Consider the following 20,957-nt stretch of genomic DNA (forward strand, 5'->3'; position numbering starts at 1 on the left):
AATGAATGCCAAGAAAGGTTAAAGTAACTTAGTAAAGTAAAAAATAATTTTATTTATTTCAATGAGAAACATTTACTTTGGTCATTATAGTATTAGTGTTAAAATAGTAGTCCTTTGTAAGAATTTACAAAATACATTTTAATAATCTTATTAACTTTCCTTTAAAAAAAAATTGGAGTTCCAAATTTTCTCTGCCTCCTTTCTTTGTCTCTCTCTGAAATGATAAACAATTTTATATAGATGGGATTACACATATAGCATATGTGTAATCCTATACAATATATTCCCATAGTACTCATGTTGTACAAGATGAAATTGACCAAGAAAGAAAGAAACCTGAAAGAAAATAAAGTGAAAAGAGTATTCTTCACTCTGTATTCACACTAGATCAGTTCTTTCTCTGGATGTGAATAAGATTTTTCCTCACGATATCTTTCTGAGTGTCTTAGATCATTCTGTTGCTCAGAAGAGTCTAGTCATTCCTAGTTGATCAACCTACAGTGTTGCTGTTACCAGATTCTCTTAAATCTTTCCAGATTTTTCTGAAATATGTGTGCCCTTCATTATTTATAGTAGAATCATATTATATCACATTCATATATCCCAACTTGTTCAACCATTCCCCAGTTGATGAACATCTACTCATTTTCCTATTCTTTGCCCCCATAAAAATTGTTGCTAAAAATATTTTTGTATATGTAGGCCCTTTTCCCTCTTTTATAATTTCTTTGATATACAAAACTAGAAGTAACACTGCTGGCCGATCTAATAAGTGTGAAGTAATTCACATCACTGGTGAATGTTCCCAAATCCTGATGAATACACAATTCCCAAACAAATCAACTACCCTTGTCCTTATTTGAAGTATAATTTGGACTACATATTACATGAAAGGTCTATTAGTGATGAAACATAGGTTAGTATTTCAAAGGAAAAATAAATCCTGGAAATCATCTAGTCTAATACCCTCATTTTTAGGATATGGAAACTGAAACCCAGAAGAGGTGAAATTACATGACCAAGGTCATGCAGATCACTAATGGGAGAGTAAGTATTTGAACCTAAGTCTTTAAATCAATTTTAGTCAGTGCCTTGGAGACAATGAGCATTCAAATATGTTTCCTTTAGGCTCAAAGTAAGAAACCATAGCCCCTCTCTTCCAGGAGCTAAAATACTGTTTATCTATGAAGATTATAAACAAAGTTTTTTGCCTCCCAATGAAAAATTTCATCTCATTTAGAAGTTTTCTTTCTAGACATGATTTATGTGATAAAATTTTAATCTGTCTATAATTCCTGAATGATAAAATCTTAATTCAGTCATGTACAATAAAATGCATCTGGCAAAATTTTCCTACATGGTTTATTCACTAAATGAGCTCTTCATTATTTCTCAATGCCCTCCTAAGAAATTCACTTAAGGAGAAGATCAAGCTTAGCAACATTTTTGGCAGTGTATTATTTAATTAAAGTGGGTTTTTTTAGCTTTTTTATTTTCAAAATATGTGCATAAATTTCAGCATTCACCCTTGCAAAATCTTGTGTTCCAAATTTTTTCCCTCCCTTCTCCCCATCCCCTCCCCTAGACAGAAAAATTGTCCAATATATGTGAAACATGTACTATTTTTCTATACATATTTCCACACTTATCACACTGCACAAGAAAAATCAGATCAAAAATGAAAAAGAAGATAAAATGCAAGCAAACAATAACAAAAAGAGTGAAAATACCATGTTGTGACTCACACTTAGTCCCCACATCCCTCTCTTTGGGTGCAGATAGCTCTCTTCATCACAAGATCATTGGGCTTGGCCTGTATGATCTCATTGATGAAAAGAGCCACGTCCATTAGAATTGGTCATCCATAATTTTGCTATTTTGCAGTGACTTTCAACAAAAGGTTAAAAACAATCATTGTTTTTGTGATAAGAATGTACCAGGCCAGCTCTATTAATGTTTTGTATCATGTTTCAAAGCTATAATTTTTTATGCGTGTTAGTAGTGGGCAAAGAATTAGCATTTAATATGGATAACAAAAGCATCTCCAAATCCACTTACTTCCAGCTAAAACTTTGGTTTTAGACATAGAAAATAAATTTAAAGCATGAGGAATAATGGCCTTTAGAAAGGGGAAGCCATTTGAGATTATCAGCAATTATATTGAAGCAATGTAGCCTAGTTTTTAGTTTTAGATGGGTTCTCTTATATTCCCAAATTTCTGATAAGAATTAGACCCTCACATTTAAACTCGCTTAAAAGACAACACTTCAGCATTATCCCCACTACCTCACTCCCCTTGAAAAAAAATATCAGATACCATGGTTCCTATCAGGATAACAATTTTTATGATTTTGTTAATAATATGAACAAATCTCATTTCATAACCCTACACAAGCATTCATCATTCACTGGAATTTAGGGCCCCTTTGGTTTCACCACTGGTCCCTATTAAGATGACTAGTGTTAGATCTCCAATCAAACCATCTGCAAAGTTCTAGACCTCCCCCACCCCACAAAAAAAAAGAAAAGAAACAAACTAAACAAACACCTAGCTCTATTATGAGACCACAAACTGGTACACAGCAAGGTCACCTAATGAATGGTATTATCTCAAAAACCTATCCCCGATCACACAACTTCTTTTTAAGGAATCTGTATTCATTTAAAAATGCAACCTTTCAATTTACTTTTTTAATGAACAAATATGAATTTCCTCTCTCTAACACCCTTTTCTCATTCATAAAATGGGAAAAAAGAAAAACTAAACACTTTTGAAAAATATGAATATATAGTCAAGCTATGCAAATTCTCCTATTTACTACATCCAAAAATTTTCTCATTCTGCATCCTGAGTCAGTCCATCACCTTTTTATCTAGAGCTGAACAATATGCATCGTCATGGATTCTCTGGAGTCACATGTGGTCATTAGACTGATCAGAGTTCTTAACTCTGTTATTGTTATTGTTGTTATTGTATAATTTCTTCTCTATTTCTACTCACTCCATGTAGCATCAGTCCTCTCTCTGAAACCTCCCCCAGTGTTATTCTTTAAGACACAACATTATTTTAAATAAATGGGAAAGATAACTAAAACATATTTTTAAAAATATAAAGTTCTAAATTTTCTCCCCCCTCTTTCTCCTAATATCCAATGGTAAACAATTTGATACAGATTTTATTTGTGGAATCATGTAAAACATATTCCAATATTAGTCATCTTGTTGAAGAAGAAGAAACAGATTAAAAAAAAACCTCCTTATTTCTCCCCTCCCCCAATCAAAAAAATGTGAAAATAGTGAAATAATATGCTGTAATATGTACTCAGAATCTATCAGAAAGCTATCTATTTCTTTTGATCTGGATAGCATTTTTTGTCATGATACATTTGTAAATGTCTCACCCTATTGTGTTGCTGAGAAGGGCCCAGTCATTCATAACTGATTACCCTACAATGTTGCTGTTAGTTTTTCATCATATTATATTGCCTCTGTTTACTTCACTTTTCACCAGTTCATATAAATCTTTCCAAGTTTTTTCCTAAAATCTGACCTCCTCATCTTTTCTTATGGCATAATTGTATGACATGGCATCGTATATCCCAACTTGTTCATCCATTCCTCAATTGATTGGTATCTCCTCAAAGTTCAATGCTTTGCTACCATAAAAACTGTTAAGAACCTTGCGTAGGTGAAGGGGCAGGTCAATTCTCCGAGAGCCACAGCTATGAATCATAACATTTGAAGGTGTTGCAAAGTAGCCTTTGACGCAGATGTTCCTTGTGGATTGGGAATGAAATAAATTGGAGGCAAGAGGGAAGAGGAGAGAGGTCAGAGAACACAAATGTCTCTCAGTGGAGAGGTCAGAGAACACCACTGACTCTCAGTCTCCTTGTATCATAATCATCCTCTCACATGAAGAGACCCATTCTGCAGGTCTGAGTTACACCTTCAGCAGCCACTGGCAGGTGGCTCCCATATTACAACAAAAACAAGTTTTATAATTATTTTTTCTACAGGAAGATACTTCTCCGTTTTTCTGATCTTTCTGCAATACAGATCTAATAGTAATTTTGCTAGATCAACGGGTCTGCACATTGTGATAGTTCCAAATTACTCTCCAGAATAGTCCAAACATATCACAGTTCAACCAACAGTGCATTAGAATCCCAATTTTCCCACATTCCTTCCAACATTTATCATTTTCCTATTTTATCATATTGGCTGATCTAATAAGCATAAGGTAGTACCTCAGCATTGTTTGAATTTGCCTTTAACTAACCAATAATGATTTAGAGTATTTTTTCATATGACTAAAAATAACTTTGATTTCTTCACCTGAAAGCAGCCTGTTCTTATCCTTTGACCATTCATGCACTGGAGAATGATGACCTTATAAATCTGACTTAGTTCTCTGTATTTTTAAGAAATGAGGCTGTTCAAATCATAGACATAATTAATGACTTCAACCAAGAAAATGACAATAATGAGACATCATACCAAAATGTATAGGATGCAGCCAAAGTAGTAATAAGGGGAAATTTAATATCTCTAGAGGTCTACTTGCATAAAATAGAAAAAAAGGTCAATGAATTGGGTTTGCAACTAAAAATGCTAGAAAAGAAATCAATTTAAAACCCCTAGTCAAAAACTAAACTTGAAATTCTAAAAATAAAAGGAGAGATCAATAAAATTGAAAGTAAAAAAACTATTGAATTAATAAAACTAAGAGTTGATTCTATGAAAAAACCAACAAAATAGACAAACCCTTAGTAAATCTGATTTAAAAAAGAAAGAGGAAAATCAAATTGTTAGTCTTAAAAATGAAAGGAAGAACTTGCCACTAATGAAGAGGAAATTAGAGCAATAATTAGGAGTCACTTTGCCCAACTTTATGCCAATAAATTCGATAACTTAAATGAAATGGAAGAATACCTTCAATAATACAGCTTGTCCAGATTAACAGAGGAAGAAGTAAAAAGACTAAACAGTCCCATTTTAGAAAAATAAATAGAACAAGCTATTAACCAACTCCCTAAGAAAAAATCCCCAGAATCAGATGAATTTACATGTGAATTCTAACAAACATTTAAAGAACAAGTAACTCCAATGTTAAATAAACTATTTGAAAAAATAGGGATTGAAGGAGTCCTACCAAACTCCTTTTACGACACAGACATGGTACTGATACCTAAACCAGGTAGGCTGAAAACAGAGAAAGAAAATTATAGACCAATTTCCCTAATGAATATTGATGCTAAAATCTTAAATAAAATATTAGCAGAAAGATTACAGAAAACCATCCCCAGGATACTACACTATGACAAAGTAGATTTTATACCAGGAATGCAGGGCTGGTTCAATATTAGGAAAACTATTAGTATAATTGACTATATCAATAACCAAATTAACAAAAACCATATGATCATCTCAATAGATGCAGAAAAAGCATTTGACAAAATCCAACATCCATTCCTAATAAAAACACTTGAGAGCATAGGAATAAATGGACTTTTCCTTAAAATAATCAGGAGCATATATTTAAAACTGTCAGTAAGCATCATATGCAATGGGGAAAACTGGAACCTTTCCCAGTAAGATCAGCAGTGGAACAAGGTTGCCCACTATCACCATTATTATTCAATATTGTATTAGAAATGCTAGCCTCAACAATAACAGTTGAGAAAGAGATTAAAGGAATTAGAGCAGGTAATGAGGAAACCAAACTATCACTTTCATATGAGTGGTAATAGTTTCAATTTCATCATCTGAAAATTGTCTGTTCATATCCTTTGACCATTTATCAATTGGAGAACAGCTTGATTTCTTAAAAATTTGAGTCAGTTCTCTATATATTTTAGAAATGAGGGCTTTATCAGAACCTTTAACTGTGAAGATGTTTTCCCAGTTTGTTGCTTCCCTTCTAATCTTGTCTGCATTAGTTTTGTTTGTACAAAGGCTTTTGAATTTGATGTAATCAAAATTTTCTATTTTGTGATCAGTAATGGTCTCTAGTTCATCTTTGGTCACAAATTTCTTTCTCCTCCACAAGTCTGAGAGATAAACTATTCTATTTTCCTCCAATTTATTTATAATCTCGTTCTTTATGCCTAGGTCATGGACCCATTTTGATCTTATCTTGGTATATGGTGTTAAGTGTGGGTCCATGCCTAATTTCTGCCATACTGATTTCCAGTTATCCCAGCAGTTTTTATCAAATAATGAATTCTTATACCAAAAGTGAGGATCTTTGGGTTTGTCAAACACTAGATTGCTATAGTTGACTATTCTGTCTTGTGAACCTAACCTTTTCCACTGATCAACTAATCTATTTCTTAGCCAATACCAAATGGTTTTGGTGACTGCTGCTTTATAATATAATTTTAGATCAGGTACAGCTAGGCCACCTTCATTTGATTTTTTTTTCATTAATTCCCTTGAGATTCTCAACTTTTTATTGTTCCATATGAATTTTGTTGTTATTTTTTCTAGATCATTAAAATATTTTCTTGGAAGTCTGATTGGTATAGCACTAAATAAATAGATTAGTTTAGGGAGTATTGTCATCTTTATTATATTCGCTCGGCCTATCCAAGAGCACTTAATATTTTTCCAATTATTTAAGTCTGACTTTATTTGTGTGAAAACTTTTTTGTAATTTTGCTCAAATAATTCCTGACTTTCCTTTGGTAGGTAGATTCCCAAATATTTTATGCTATCAACAGTTATTCTGAATGGAATTTCTCTTTGTATCTCTTGCTGTTGGATTTTGTTGGTGATGTATAAAAATGCTGAGGATTTATTGGGGATTTATTTTGTATCCAGCTACTTTGCTAAAATTATGAATTATTTCTAATAGCTTTTTAGTAGAATCTCTGGGGTTCTCTAGGTATACCAGCATATCATCTGCAAAGAGTGATAGTTTGGTTTCCTCATTGCCTACTCTAATTCCTTTAATATCTTTCTTGACTCTTATTGCAGAGGCTCGTGTTTCTAATATGATATTGAATAATAATGGTGATAGTGGGCAACCTTGCTTCACTCCAGATCTTACTGGGAAAGGTTCCAGTTTTTCCCCATTGCATATGATGCTTACTGAGGGTTTTAAGTATATGCTCCTGACTATTTTAAGGAAAAGTCCATTTATTCCTATGCTCTCAAGTGTTTTTATTAGGAATGGATGTTGGATTTTATCAAATGCTTTTTCTGCATCTATTGAGATGATCATATGGTTTTTGTTTGGTTGGTCATTGATATTAGCAATTATGCTAATAGTTTTCCTAATATTGAACCAGCCCTGCATTCCTGGTATAAATCCTACTTGGTCATAGCGTATTATCCTGGTGATGATTTTCTGTAATCTTTTTGCTAATATTTTATTTAAGATTTTAGCATCAATATTCATTAGGGAGATTGTTCTATAATTTTCTTTCTCTGTTTTCAGCCTACCTGGTTTAGCTATCAGTACCATGTCTGTGTTGTAAATGGAGTTTGGTAGGACTCCTTCAATCCCTATTTTTTCAAATAGTTTATTTAGCATTGGAGTTAATTGTTCTTTAAATATTTGATAGAATTTACATGTAAATTCATCTGGTCCTGGGGATTTTTTCTTAGGGAGTTGTTTGATAGTTTGTTCTATTTCTTTTTCTGAGATGGGACTGTTTAGGATATTTACTTCTTCCTCTGTTAGTTTGGGCAAGCTATGTTTTTGGAGGTATTCTTCTATTTCATTTAAGTTGTTGAATTTATTGGCATAAAGTTGGGCAAAGTAACTCCTAATTACTGCTCTAATTTCCTCTTCATTAGTGGCGAGTTCTTCCTTTTCATTTTTAAGACTAACAATTTGATTTTCCTCTTTCCTTTTTAAAATCAGATTTACTAAGGATTTGTCTATTTTGTTGGTTTTTTCATAGAACCAACTCTTAGTTTTATTAATTAATTCAATAGTTTTATTACTTTCAATTTTATTGATATTTCCTTTTATTTTTAGAATTTCAAATTTAGTGTTTGACTGGGGGGTTTTAATTTGTTCCTTTTCTAGCATTTTTAGTTGCAAGCCCAATTCATTGACTTTTTCTTTTGTGCAAATAGGCCTCTAGAGATATGAAATTTCCTCTTATTACTGCTTTGGCTGCATCCCATACATTTTGGTATGATGTCTCATTATTATCGTTTTCTTGGGTAAAGTTATTAATTATGTCGATGATTTGCTGTTTCACCCAATCATTCTTTAGTATGAGATTATTTAGTTTCCAATTATTTTTTGGTCTACTTTCCCCTGGCTTTTTGTTGAATGTAATTTTCATTGCATCGTGGTCTGAAAAAGATGCATTTACTATTTCTGCCTTATGGCATTCGAATTTGAGGTTTTTATGTCCTAATATATGGTCAATTTTTGTATAGGTTCCATGAACTGCTGAAAAGAAGGTGTATTCCTTTCTGTCTCCATAACATGTTCTCCAGAGATCTATCATATCTAATTTTTCTAGTATTCTATTTACCTCTTTGATTTCTTTCTTATTTAATTTGTGGTTTGATTTATCTAATTCTGAGAGTGCAAGGTTGAGATCTCCCACTATTATAGTTTTGCTGTCTATTTCTTCTTGCAGCTCTCTTAATTTCTCTTTTAAGAATTTAGATGCTACCCCACTTGGTGCATATATGTTTAATATAGATAGTGCTTCATTATCCATGCTACCCTTTAGCAAGATATAGTGCCCTTCCTTATCTCTTTTAAGTAGATCAATTTTTGCTTTAGCTTGATCTGAGATCAGGATGACTACCCCTGCTTTTTTGACTTCACCTGAAGCATAGTAGATTTTGCTCCAACCTTTTACCTTTAACCTGCATGTATCTCCCCGCTTCAGGTGTGTTTCCTGTAAACAACATATTGTAGGATTCTGGCTTTTAATCTGTTCTGCTAACCGCTTCCTCTTTATGGGGGAGTTTACCCCGTTCACATTTATGGTTAGAATGACCAATTCTGTATTACTTGCCATCTTGTTAACCCCGATTTATGCTTTTCTCCTTTCTTTCCCCTTACCCCCCTTCCCAGTATTAAGCTTGTGAGCACCACTTGCTTCTCACAGCCCTCCCTTTTTTGTATCTCTCCCCCCGCCTTAGAGTTCCTCCCCCTATCTTACCCCTTTCCCTCCCAGTTTCCGTATTCCCTTCCACTTAGCTTATTCCTTCCCTTTTCACTTTTCCCTTCTCACTTTTCAATGAGGTGGGAGAAGTTTCACCATAAATTGAATATGTCTAAAATTTTTCTCTTAAAGTCAATTCTGAAGGCAATAAGATACCCACTATATTCATCCCTCTCCATTCTTTCTCTCAGATATAATAGGTTTCCTTTGCCTCTTCATGAGATGTAGTACCCCCACTTTACCCTTTTTTTGGTACAATGTCCTTTCCACATCTAGTTTCCAGAACAAGGTATACATTTATTCTTTATACATCTTTATAGCAAAAATATAGTTCCCAAGATTTCTTTTTACCTTTTTAGGTTTCTCTTGAGTTCTATATTTGTAGATCAAACTTTTTGTTAAGTTCTGGTTTTTTCATCAAAAATAGGTGAAATTCGCTTATTTCGTTGAATGTCCATCTTCTTCCCTCGAAAAAGATGCTCATTCTAGCTGGGTATGTTATTTTTGGTTGCATACCAAGTTCCTTAGCCTTTCGGAATATCATATTCCAGGTCCTTCGATCCTTTAATGTGGATGCTGCTAGATCCTGGGTGATCCTTATTGTGGCTCCTCGATACTTGAGTTGGGTTTTTCTAGCCGCTTGCAATATTTTTTCCTTCATCTGTGGGTTCTGGCATTTGGCCATTATATTTCTTGGTGTTTTGATTTTAGGATCCCTTTCAGTAGGTGATCGATGAATTCTTTCAATGTCTATTTTACCCTCTGTTTCTATGACTTCTGGGCAGTTCTCTTTGATAATTTCCTGGAAAATAGTGTCCAGGCTCTTTTTTTATCATGCTTTTCTGGGAGTCCAATGATTCTCAGATTGTCTCTCCTGGATCTGTTTTCCAGGTCTGTTGTTTTCCCCAGAAGGTATTTCACATTCTTTTCCATTGTTTGATCTTTTTGGATTTGCTTGACTGATTCTTGTTGTCTCCTCAAGTCATTCAATTCCATTTGTTCGAACCTGATTTTCAATGAAGTATTTTCTTCACTCACTTTTCAAAAATCATTTTCTAATTGTCCAATTGAGTTCTTTTGTTCTATGGAATTTTTTTTCCCATTTTGCCAATTTTGTTTTTTAGAGAGCTATTTTCTGTTTCCAGTTCACTAATCCTATTTTCAAGAATTTTATTTCTTTATCCAGTCTGTCTTTAAGTGAGTGGGATGACTTCTCCAGACTCTTTTGCCAAGCCTCCCTCTCCTTTTCCCATTTTTCTTCTAGCTCCCTTGTGAGAGCCTTTTTAATTTCTTCTATGAGATTCATTTGTGCTGAGGAACAGATGATACCCTCCTTTGGGGATTCACCTGGACACAGTCTGGTTTTAGTCTCCTCAGGATTTAGCATCTGCTCTCTATCCATATAGAAGCTGTCAAGGGTTAAAGTCCTCTTCATTTTTTTGCTCATTTTGTGAAAGAATCAAAGACAAACTAGCAAAGAAAAACAGAAAAAAACTCCCAAATGGAATCTGCTTTTTTTGGGGGGAGGGGCTGGGTGGTGTTACCGAACTTCCTCTACAGACTCGGGGGGGGGGGGAGGGCGGGGCGGGGGAAGGAGGGGGCAGCAGCGAGGCCCTAACAGGACATCGATGGCTGTGCTACGCCTGTGCTCTGAGACTCCGAGAGTGTGCTGAGAAACTGTGGGGGAGGGGTGGCCAGGTCCTGAGAGACTCCAGCTGTTTGGGGTTGTATTCTTCGCCCCTGCTGTTTTTAACTTCTCTGCTGGGCTGCTGACTTGCTGCCAGGACAAAGTATCCAGTCCTACAGCAAAGCTTCCCCCGCAGAGACGGCTGAGATCACACCCCACCCCTTCTCTGGTCTGCTCAGCTGTGAGCTTCCTCCCATGCTCTCACTGCCGCTTCCTGCCCTCAGCCTGCGCCCGATCTAAAACCATCCCCACCCTGGAGCAAAAACGGACCTTTCTTGGCGAGTTTCAAGGATGGCTTCTCTTGGTAACTATTTGTGGGGTTTTTTTCAGTCAAGCATTAATTCAGAGGCTTGTAATGAAATGGATAGTGAGAGAAAATGCGGAGCTACACAGCTGTGTGCCTCCTCTCTGCCATCTTGGCCGGAAGTCCAATATAACCCAGGCCAGTTCTTGAAGGTCAAAACAGCTTGAGTAATTTATCTTCAGGAACCTAGACACTCTAACTGAAAGTAAACAACTCAGAGAGCCTCATTGAGGGGCTGGTGGTTACCCCACCCCATGCAGGTGTCCAGGATATGTCATCCAAGAGCCTTCTTGCTTGGCAGTGAGCCTTCTTTGTTGAAAATAATATGCATGTGAATTAAGGCAGAGTCTTTTTAGAATCTTATCCTTGAAGAAGACTCTCTGCCTGGAACCTTCCCAATTGGGGCCCTGAAATCTGTGACCAGGATTCCCCAGCTATTTGATGCAGGACCTGGTGCTTCTTTAAATTGATGTTTTTCTTTCAATATTATTAGTTTTCTTTTTTCTCTTTGCTATTATGCTTATTTTTGTATTATTATTTTATTATTATTGTAATTGTACTGATATACTTTTATTGTGATCATTAAACTATATTATTAATCATTAAACTATCTTATTAAGCTAAAAGTGGTGATTTATTGCAGAAGTAAATCCAAACTTTATAATCCCTTAATCAGACAACAGTGTGGGATATTGGCCTATACATATTTTTTCCTATAGTTTTTCAGGAGATTTTGTCTTTTATCAAACACTGAATTACTATGGTTATTTATTTCTTCATCTTCTGCATCTAATCTATTTCACTATTTCACTATTCTATTTCTTAAACACTACCAAGTAGTTTTGATGATTAATACTGTGTAATACAGTTTGAGATCTGGTATGATTAGTTCTCTTTCCTTCTAATTATTTTTACCATTAATTCTTTTAATGTTCTGGAACTTTTTTTTCCAGAATGTTTTGTTAGTTATTTCTAGCTCTATAAAATAATTTTAGTAGGTTAATTGGACATAGCACAAAATAATTAAATTATCTTAGGTAGCATTGCCATTTTATTATATTGCCTCAGCCTATCAATGGACAACTGATTTTGTTCCAAAGACTTAGATCTTACTTTGTTAGAAATGTATTTTGTGTTCATATGCTTCGTGAGTTTGTCTTGTTAGGTATACTTACAAGTATTTTATAATATCTACAGCTACATTAAATGGAATTCACACACACATACACACTATCTCTTGGTGCTGGGCTTTAGTGGTTATATATTGAAATATTAATGACTCATTGTGTATATAAATTTTATATCCTGTTATTTTGTTAATGTTAATTATTTCAACTATTATTCAACAATTATTCTTTTTTTCATTCACACAGATATTTAATTAGCTTTATTTACAGAGCAGGGTTTTTTTTTCAGTCTTCAATCATACTGAGATAATAATTAGGCAGCAATACCAGTTTTAAAAGAATCTATGCAGAATTCTAAAAATAACAGATGGTGATGCTTCTGAAGAAGCGGGCAGACTGGACTACAGCAGCATCTTTCTCTCTATGCCTCAGTTACTCAGAAGCAATTCTACTGCAGTCTCTACATCCCATGATTTTGAAGACAAGGCCACTATTACTGCATTCCTATCAAATCCCATAGCACACAGATTTTCTATTTTTTTGGCATATTCTGGACTAGTAGGTGGCGCTCCAGCATACACATGTGCCCAAAATTGAGCTGTCTCTTGGAACATTTCTGGATTCTGTTTGTACTGATTTGCTACTACTGCATCTTGTGGATCATCTGGTTCTGCAGCTGCCAATAAAGCTTGCAATGAGAGCAATACTGTCCTTAGAGTCATTGTTGCTGCCCATTGATCTTTCAGAATATCCAAACAAATGGCCCCTGTGACAGAACTAATATTAGGATGCCAAACTTTAGTAATAAAACGCACCTTAGGGGGTCTAAATGGGTACGTTTCTGGTATTTTTATCTCAAGTTGATATCTTCCTCCTTCATACGGGGTGTCTGGCGGTCCCGCTATCTCTCCTCTTAGTTCTGTAAAGTTCTCATCTACAAGATCTACTTTAATTTGATTTTTGTTTGTCTCCTCGCTCTTGAGCATCTCCTTGAACTCTCGCTTGATTCGCTGCACCGCAATGTTGGCCATGTCTCCTCCCGCAGACGTTTCGCACTTCTGCCTCCGCCACTGCCACCACCTCAGCCAAAGGCTCTCCTCACAGTGCAACAATTATCCTAAAAGAGTGAAAAATTTGTTTCCTCATTGCTTATTCTAATTGCTTCCATTTCTTTTTCTTATTAAAACTAACATTTCTATGACAATATTGAATAATGGAGGTGATAATGAGCATCATTGCTTCATTCCTGATCTTATCCCCATTACAGAAAATGTTTGAAGATGATTTTAGATATTTTAAGTAAAGCCCCATTTATTCCTCTCTTCTCTAGAGTTGGCCTGAGTAGGATTAGATTGGGGAAAGGGTTTTTAAGTAATAGACTGTTAGAGCTGGGAGAATCTTTATGTAAAAGTATGGAGCTTCACTGATTCCCACCTTATTCACAGAAAGTAAATATCTTTTTTAGACAAGTGCAGTTATAATTAGAATCAATCAATCAATGAGAACCAAACACCAGGTCTGCATATATCTTCTGGAATCAATCAATAGGACTGCCTTAAAGGAATTTGGTCAAGCCTTTAGGAAATTGTAGGAAAGTAAGGAAGCATCCAAGAAAAACCAGAGCTTCCTAGTGTTTGGAAAGAGAAAGGAAGGAGCAGGGTCAAAATATGCTGAGCCAAGAAATGGCAGAACTGGATCAATCAGGAGCAGAAGAAAGAAATAATAGGACTGAGGTCTGGCAGAGGACAATATCAGAGGTTGAATCTGGCTCTGTGAGCATCTCACAGTAGAAGTTCAAGGTTCGTGGCAGCAATGTACCCACCCACTCAAGTCCTAAGTTTTCAGGAAGAGATCTGCTCCTTTCCCAACTTCCCCTCTTATTACCTGTCTAATCATAGACTGTAGGAATCTGCTTTCCCATTACACAGAATTGGAATTTTGACTCAACCACAAAGAGGCTAGCTGTAACATAGACAAAGATAAAAATGACAGTTTATATAGAGAGCCCAATTTCTGCCTAAATGCTGGGCAATTTCCTAACACAAAATGTTTCATACAAAAGAAATTCCTTAATGCTGCATAATACAGAACCATGTAGACTGCTGAGGCAGGACATTATCTTAGCTCTTGATTCACATTCAAAATGAACTCATGGTTATAAAGTGGCTTTATCCTTATTTAACAAATCATAGAACTCAGGGCAGGGAACATCTTTAGATCATAGAATGTGAGATCTGAGAGCTCCCAGAGATAAGAAAATATAGAATATGACAGCTGGAAGTGATTCTGGAACACAAAACTTCAGAGGATGAGAAGGACATGTTAGCACCAGACAATGTCAGAGTTGAAAGGGGCCTTGGAATTGAGAATGTCACTGCTCCTGGAAGACCTTTAATTACATAAATTGGCCACACTGGAAAGTCCTCAGCATAGAGACAGACAGTGCTAGGAGGGCCCTCCAAACATTGAATATCACTGATGGAAGGATATGTACCCAAGGTCACAGTTACTACAAAGGAATCTTCCCACTTTGGGAGGGAAACTGAGATCTTCTGTTGTTATACTTGTAACAATATTTAGTCCTTCAAAGCTAATTAAGACCAAACTCTTCCTGCCACCATCTTACCTTGGGCAGAACCTGGATTGTGTAGGGGGCAAATGTAGTCTTCCTCATCCTGGTAGCTCTTTTGAAATAAATGAATAACAAAGCAAAAATGGTATAAATGAGCTCATGTAACTCTAGCTGAGCTTACCTCCTGTCATTGTGTAAGTGACTGCTGCTAGCTGGCTTGGGTCAATGACCGAAAATTATTGTTGAGGTTAGTTATTTAATCAGTGTAAATGCAAAAGGATAAACAACATTGAATCCCCTTTGCCAAACAGCCCAACCACTAGTCCCCAGGATGCTTGTCCTTGCCTTGTTCAAAGAGTAGGGAGTGGGATTAGAGCCTCACATCATTTCCCGTGGAAATCCGGGTCCAGTCATACAGCCAACTTGGTGAAAAGACTCTCTCTGGAGGCAGAACGTAGTGTCTAGCAAGGAAGCAGACCAGGGGCGGGGGTGATCTCTATGGCTAGAGAAGTTATAGGGACCACTCTGCTATAGACTAACTGCTCTGCCTTGATTGCAAAGCAGTAAACTGGCAGAGAAGTTAAAGCCTAAAACAGAGGGAACTCTAAAAAATGCCAGAACCTAACGAGATCTGGCTGTAACCCCTCAAATCGGGAAGTGACTCAAGCAGACTTTACCGCAGCCCTGCGGTCACATCCTGCAATTTGGGGCTTTTGTGGGGCAGTTACTAATCTGCATGGCAGGGGGGCACAGCCTGGGCAGCCTCTAATCCGCACAGTGGGGGGCTTGGCCTGGGGCAATAGAACCTCCCCAGCAGACTGTGCTTCCCAGGCAGACACTTCCAGTCCCTGCAAATCCGTTTGCTCCTCAGCTGCTAATACCCACAGCCCCAGGGCAGGGTTTGGCTTGAGGCAGTGAAACTCTCACTGCTCAGCATCTAGCCCCAGGGCAGTCGTTATCTCACACAGCAGAGGTTCTTTGCAGGGCACTTGCCCAGCCCAGCCCTGCAGGCCTGAGTTACTCGCGGGTGGGGAACTCTTTCCCAGACCACTCTAGTACCTCACTGCTCATTGTAGCTGGTTGGCAGGACAGCTACCTGTCCATATACCTTTCACTGATCTGCAGAAGAAGCTGGTAACCTCCTGGCTCTGAAGGCAGACCCTACAGGCTTTAACAAACTGAGTTAAAAAAAAATCAAAAGGACCATTGAAAGTTTCTATACAGAAAGAGAGCAGCTTTTCAGCCCTGAAGAGACTAATAGAATACAGTCTCCAGACAATTATTGGTCCCCAATAAAAAAGGCTCTTCTAGTTGAGAGTATTAAAAACCTTAAAAGAAAACTAGAAGAAAAATGGGGAAAGGAAAGAGAAGCTATGCAAGAGAGTACAGAAAAGGCATATAACTCACTAAAAGAAAAATCTGATAAAGTGGAAAAAGAAAACACCTTCCTGAAATGTGAATTGGAAAAGGTTAAAAACTCCCAAGAAGTGCAGGGAAACAGAATTTGTGAATTGGAAAAAGGAAATAATTCACTAAAAAAAAAAAATTAGTGAAATAGAAAAAAATTCCATAGAGCAAAACAACTCAGTTGGACATATACAAAAAGAAGTAAAAAAAGCTAATGAAGAAAATAACTCACTAAAAACCAGAACTGAACAAACAGAAATGACTGATTCATTGAGACATCAAGAATCAGTCAAGCAAAACCAAAAAAATGAAAGATTGGGGAAAATGTCAAATATTTACTTGGAAAAACAACAGACCTGGAAAATAGATCTAGGAGAGATAACCTGAAGATCATTGGACTACCCGAAAATTATGATGAAAAAAAGAGCCTAGATACTATTTTACAGGAAATCATCAGAGAACTACCCAAAAGTAATAGAACTGGAAGGTAAAATAGGTATTAAAAGAATTCATTGAACACCTTCTAAAAAAGACCCTAACTCAGGATATTGCAGTAGTCTAGGTGTGAAATTATAACGAGGGCCTGTACAAGGGGGAGAGAAATGGAGTATTTGAGAGGGGTTAAGAAAGTAAAATCAATACACCTGAACAACAACTGGGGTATGGAGGGTAAGAGACACTGAGTGGTTCAGAATGACTCCTAGGCTGTAAACCTGAGGGACTAGAAATATGGTGGATATCCTTGTCAGAAATAGCGAAGATAAGAAAAATAATCTTACTAGGTTTACTTACTAGGTTAACACATACTAGGCTTAAGATGTCTCCTTCACATGCAGTTCTAGACATCAGAAAGGCAGGTGGAGGTACAAAGAGAGTTTGCATTTTTGTCACATTATAGAATCTATTCTCAGGATACATTTTTTTTTCCTGAATGCCTGAACTGTCCCCATTATTCATTCTTTTCTTTCATTCATTTTCCAGCCTTTTCCCTATTTCAACTACACATTGGTGCAGGGAACACATATTTATTAACTTTAACAAGTTCAAGGCCCTTAAACATCTCATCTAGTATTTCTTGGATCAAAGGAGTTTTCATATCTCTCCCTTTTCTCTCTTTCTCTTTTCTATTGTTCTTTGTTTCCTTAAGATGAAATTATTAACTATTAACTGTTAATATTACGCTATAGGAATCTCCAAGTAGCCCAGCCTATCATCTAAAAACGTTCCTTCTTTGCCCATGCTTATTCTTATCTTACACTTACTAATTTGGGTAATATAGTTGGTATTTCTGGAACTGCTGAATTACAGCATTGAAAACAATCATTTTTGTTTTAGCCTATGTCTTCTTTGAATAGATTTTTTTAAATTGTATTTTCTTTCATATTTAGATCTATATTGTTTACAAAAATTTATTTCTTATGATTGTCAAGGAGCCACCATACTTCTAAGTTGCCATTTTTTCATTCAGTTAATAATGCCTTATACATTTATTTTTAAAATTTATTTTATTAAAAAAAATAAGAAAAACAGAAAAGAAATACAACACAAAATAAAAAAAAGAGAGAGAACACGTCATAGGCCCAGCAGAATATTAGGAAGGATTTACAATATATACAAAAAATTACAATTTCAGGAAAGTAAACATAAATACAGATAGATATATAGATATATATATAGATATATATAGATATATATATATATATACACATACATACACACATATATATATACATATATATATACATATATCGCATAAATACAAAGTATATATACATGTATACTTTCCTGAAATAGTAATTTTTATATTAGCAGAAGAAATTATATTCATGAGTGTCCATCTTTTCTTCACTTCCTTTAAAATTGTTCTTTTGTTCTCTGCTGTGAACCTTTTTAACGTTATTCTTTTTCTGCCTTTCATTGCCCCCACCATCCCCATGCATGGTATAATTAAGAACGTATATATTTATGGTTATGCGCTTTCTTAAATAATATTTATAATAGTGAACTTAAGTCAAAAACATTTTAATATACACAGAACAAGAGTATATCAGGAAACGTGATTTTTTTATTACACATAGTATTTTTCCTTAAAAGTAATTAAGCATGAGTCATATAGAATCTAAGTGGGTTATATTTCAAAAAAAAAAGGGGGCTTTTTTTTTTTTTTTTTTTTTTTTTTTTTTTTTGCTATGGTCGAAGAATTAAAAACAAAAGCACACAAGTAGCGATTCCAATCTACTTTTTCTTTCCTGGGTGGTTTATTTAGATTCACAAAAAAATTTATCATAGATCTTGAAATAATGGAATTTTTTTATATTTAAAATTCATTTTCAGTCAGAGAACCCATACTTATTTCACCACTGGGATTTTCCATTGAAAGAGGACACTATATTGTGTCACAGATTTTTTTTTTTCCTAGAAAAATGATATAAAATCAAAATAAACTGATTCACATTGTAAATAACTTCAAGAGAAGAAAATAAACATACAATAATAGGAAGTTTTACAAGCAAACTGTTAAACAAAGAGCAATTAATTCTAATAATCCAGAAACTGAAAAAAAAATGTACCAAATTCTGTCTACGGAGAATGAAATAAAACCATGTTTTCAATTTCCAGAAAGATACAAATTGATCATTGTAAAATGGTCCAGGAAAAGGAAAAAGAAAACAAAACAAAACAAATAGGGCTGAATCTATGTAAGAAAAGACCAAAAATACAGCACTAAAAATAAAAGAAAAAATCTTTAGAAAAATATAAAAAGGACTTATGTTTACTAATTAATTAAATGATAATAATTGAAAAATAAAAGTAAAGTCATGTTTTTAAAAGGAGAAATATTTATATTAGGAGCTGGAGCTAACTGGACTCTGTTGTACTTTTTAAAAGTGATACCCAACTACCAAACAACTGGAAGGAATGAAGATAATTAGACAAATAGTATGTGAGTCATTGAGCTGAAAGGACAAAACCTACTGATGTAGAGATTCTTGAGGCAACATTGAGACTCCAGGATTGGATGTTACTGTAGAAACTGAACCCAGTTTTCTCTTCACACTTTCCCCTCACCCCTTCTCACTCCGTCTTCTTTTTCTATGATTGCTTCAAAATTTCCTCCCCTGTTTCCTCATTTTCTCCTCTCCCTTTCCTGTCTCTCACTTTTTCTTCCTATTTCCCCCCTTTTTCCTTTTCATCATTTCTCCTTTTTTTTTTTTAATTTTGGCATTAGTGTGGTACTGTGTCATTTTAAAATTTTAGTCAAAATCATCATTGATGAATGTGGACTTGCACATATTTAACCCATATCCAATTATTTCTTGTCAAGGGAGAAAAGAATAGAGGAGGGAAGGAGAAAAATTTGTTTGCAGCATTGAATGTTGAACATTATCATTATATGTATTTGGAAAAATAAAATACTATAACAATGAAACTCAGTTTACTTTTAAAAAGCATCATTGAACATTCTTTCCAAATATTCAAACAATTGCTAAATTTATTTTCGTATTATCTCTTTTCATCACAAACACAACTGACCTAGGCAGTACAATTGCCTTTTCTTCAACGTTTCATGTTTTTGACAGCTGCCAAATTTTATTTTTCTAAAGCATGCCTGATCAACAGCAATAGCAGTAATAGTAGGGGTAGTAATTATGGTAGTAATGGTGGTAGTAATGGTAGAGACAGTGGTAACGGTGGTAGTAGTAGTAGTGGTAATAATAGTGGTGGTGGTAAAAGTGGTGATGGAGAAGTAAGTGGTGGTGGAGATGGTAGCAAAAAAGGAGGAGATGGTGGTGGTGGATGTGGTGGTAGTGATAGAGGAGGTAGTGGTGGGGCTGTAGTAGTAGCAGTAGTAGCAATAATAAAGCAAGCTCAAAATTTACACATTGCTTGGGGCAGAGCACCAATCCTCCTAAGGTTATTCTTTTACCATAATAAGCCTTACCTTCCCATCATTAATTTGTTAACTTAATATTAATTATTAACAGAGCATGTAATGGATTATTATATAATATAATTATTAATTATATTACTATATCATGTTATACATTATGACTATTATAGTATTATATGATCTACTAGAATAGATTATTTAATGATATTTTAAACAATTATTCCTTAATGTATAAGTATTATATAGTATGCAATTATTATGTGTTATGTTATATAATATAAAACACAAAACTGCATTATATCTATAGCTCTATTTATATCATCTTGATCTGTTTTCCAGAATAGTTGTTTTTACTGTAAAAAGTTTATTCCTTTCTCTTTCAGACTCAGTTTCACTTTAATGAGTTTTGATAAGTCATGGAATTATAAGCTCAAATTCAAAATTTCACAGCACATTTATCAAGTCAAAGTTTTTGTCATTAGCCAGTGGAAGAGTCAACATTTGAAATCTTAACTAGTGACTAGTATTCACCAGTTGGTGAGGAGACCAATTTAAAAAAAAAAAAAAAACAAAACTTCCAATCTCTTAGCAAGAAGTTTGAAAATTTTTTGTACTGCTTTTCACTGTGTTTTGTGAATAAGCATTTTCAATGCACATTGATTACAATAGTATATTTAAAACTGTCCAGTATTGAGCCAAATATTATAAACCCCCTTTTTCACATGAAAATATAAAAATTATACATTTCTCATATTACATTGGACATCTTTTCAGCTATTTAGTTGCAAATGATTTTATATTCAATAAAATGGGAGAAAATGTTTT

The 20,957-nt window shown here is 34.9% G+C and overlaps 2 protein-coding genes across 2 annotated transcripts in view; both read right to left on the reverse strand.

Annotated features, from left to right (window-relative positions):
* Positions 1-20,957, reverse strand: part of LOC127542973 (uncharacterized) — a 294,969-nt gene that overhangs the window by 59,409 nt on the left and 214,603 nt on the right. The window lies entirely within an intron of this gene.
* Positions 12,476-13,374, reverse strand: LOC127542979 (ubiquitin-conjugating enzyme E2 K-like). The gene has a single exon (XM_051968954.1). The coding sequence runs from the start codon at positions 13,290-13,292 to the stop codon at positions 12,690-12,692; it is 603 nt and encodes a 200-aa protein (XP_051824914.1). The 5' UTR covers positions 13,293-13,374; the 3' UTR covers positions 12,476-12,689.

This window comes from Antechinus flavipes, chromosome X (genome assembly GCF_016432865.1).
Source record: "Antechinus flavipes isolate AdamAnt ecotype Samford, QLD, Australia chromosome X, AdamAnt_v2, whole genome shotgun sequence".
Classification (NCBI taxonomy): Eukaryota; Metazoa; Chordata; class Mammalia; order Dasyuromorphia; family Dasyuridae; genus Antechinus; species Antechinus flavipes.

What these genes read in the sequence shown, in the direction of transcription:
- LOC127542979 (XM_051968954.1), bottom strand. Translation starts at nt 13,292, where the DNA reads ATGGCCAACATTGCGGTGCAGCGAATCAAGCGAGAGTTCAAGGAGATG.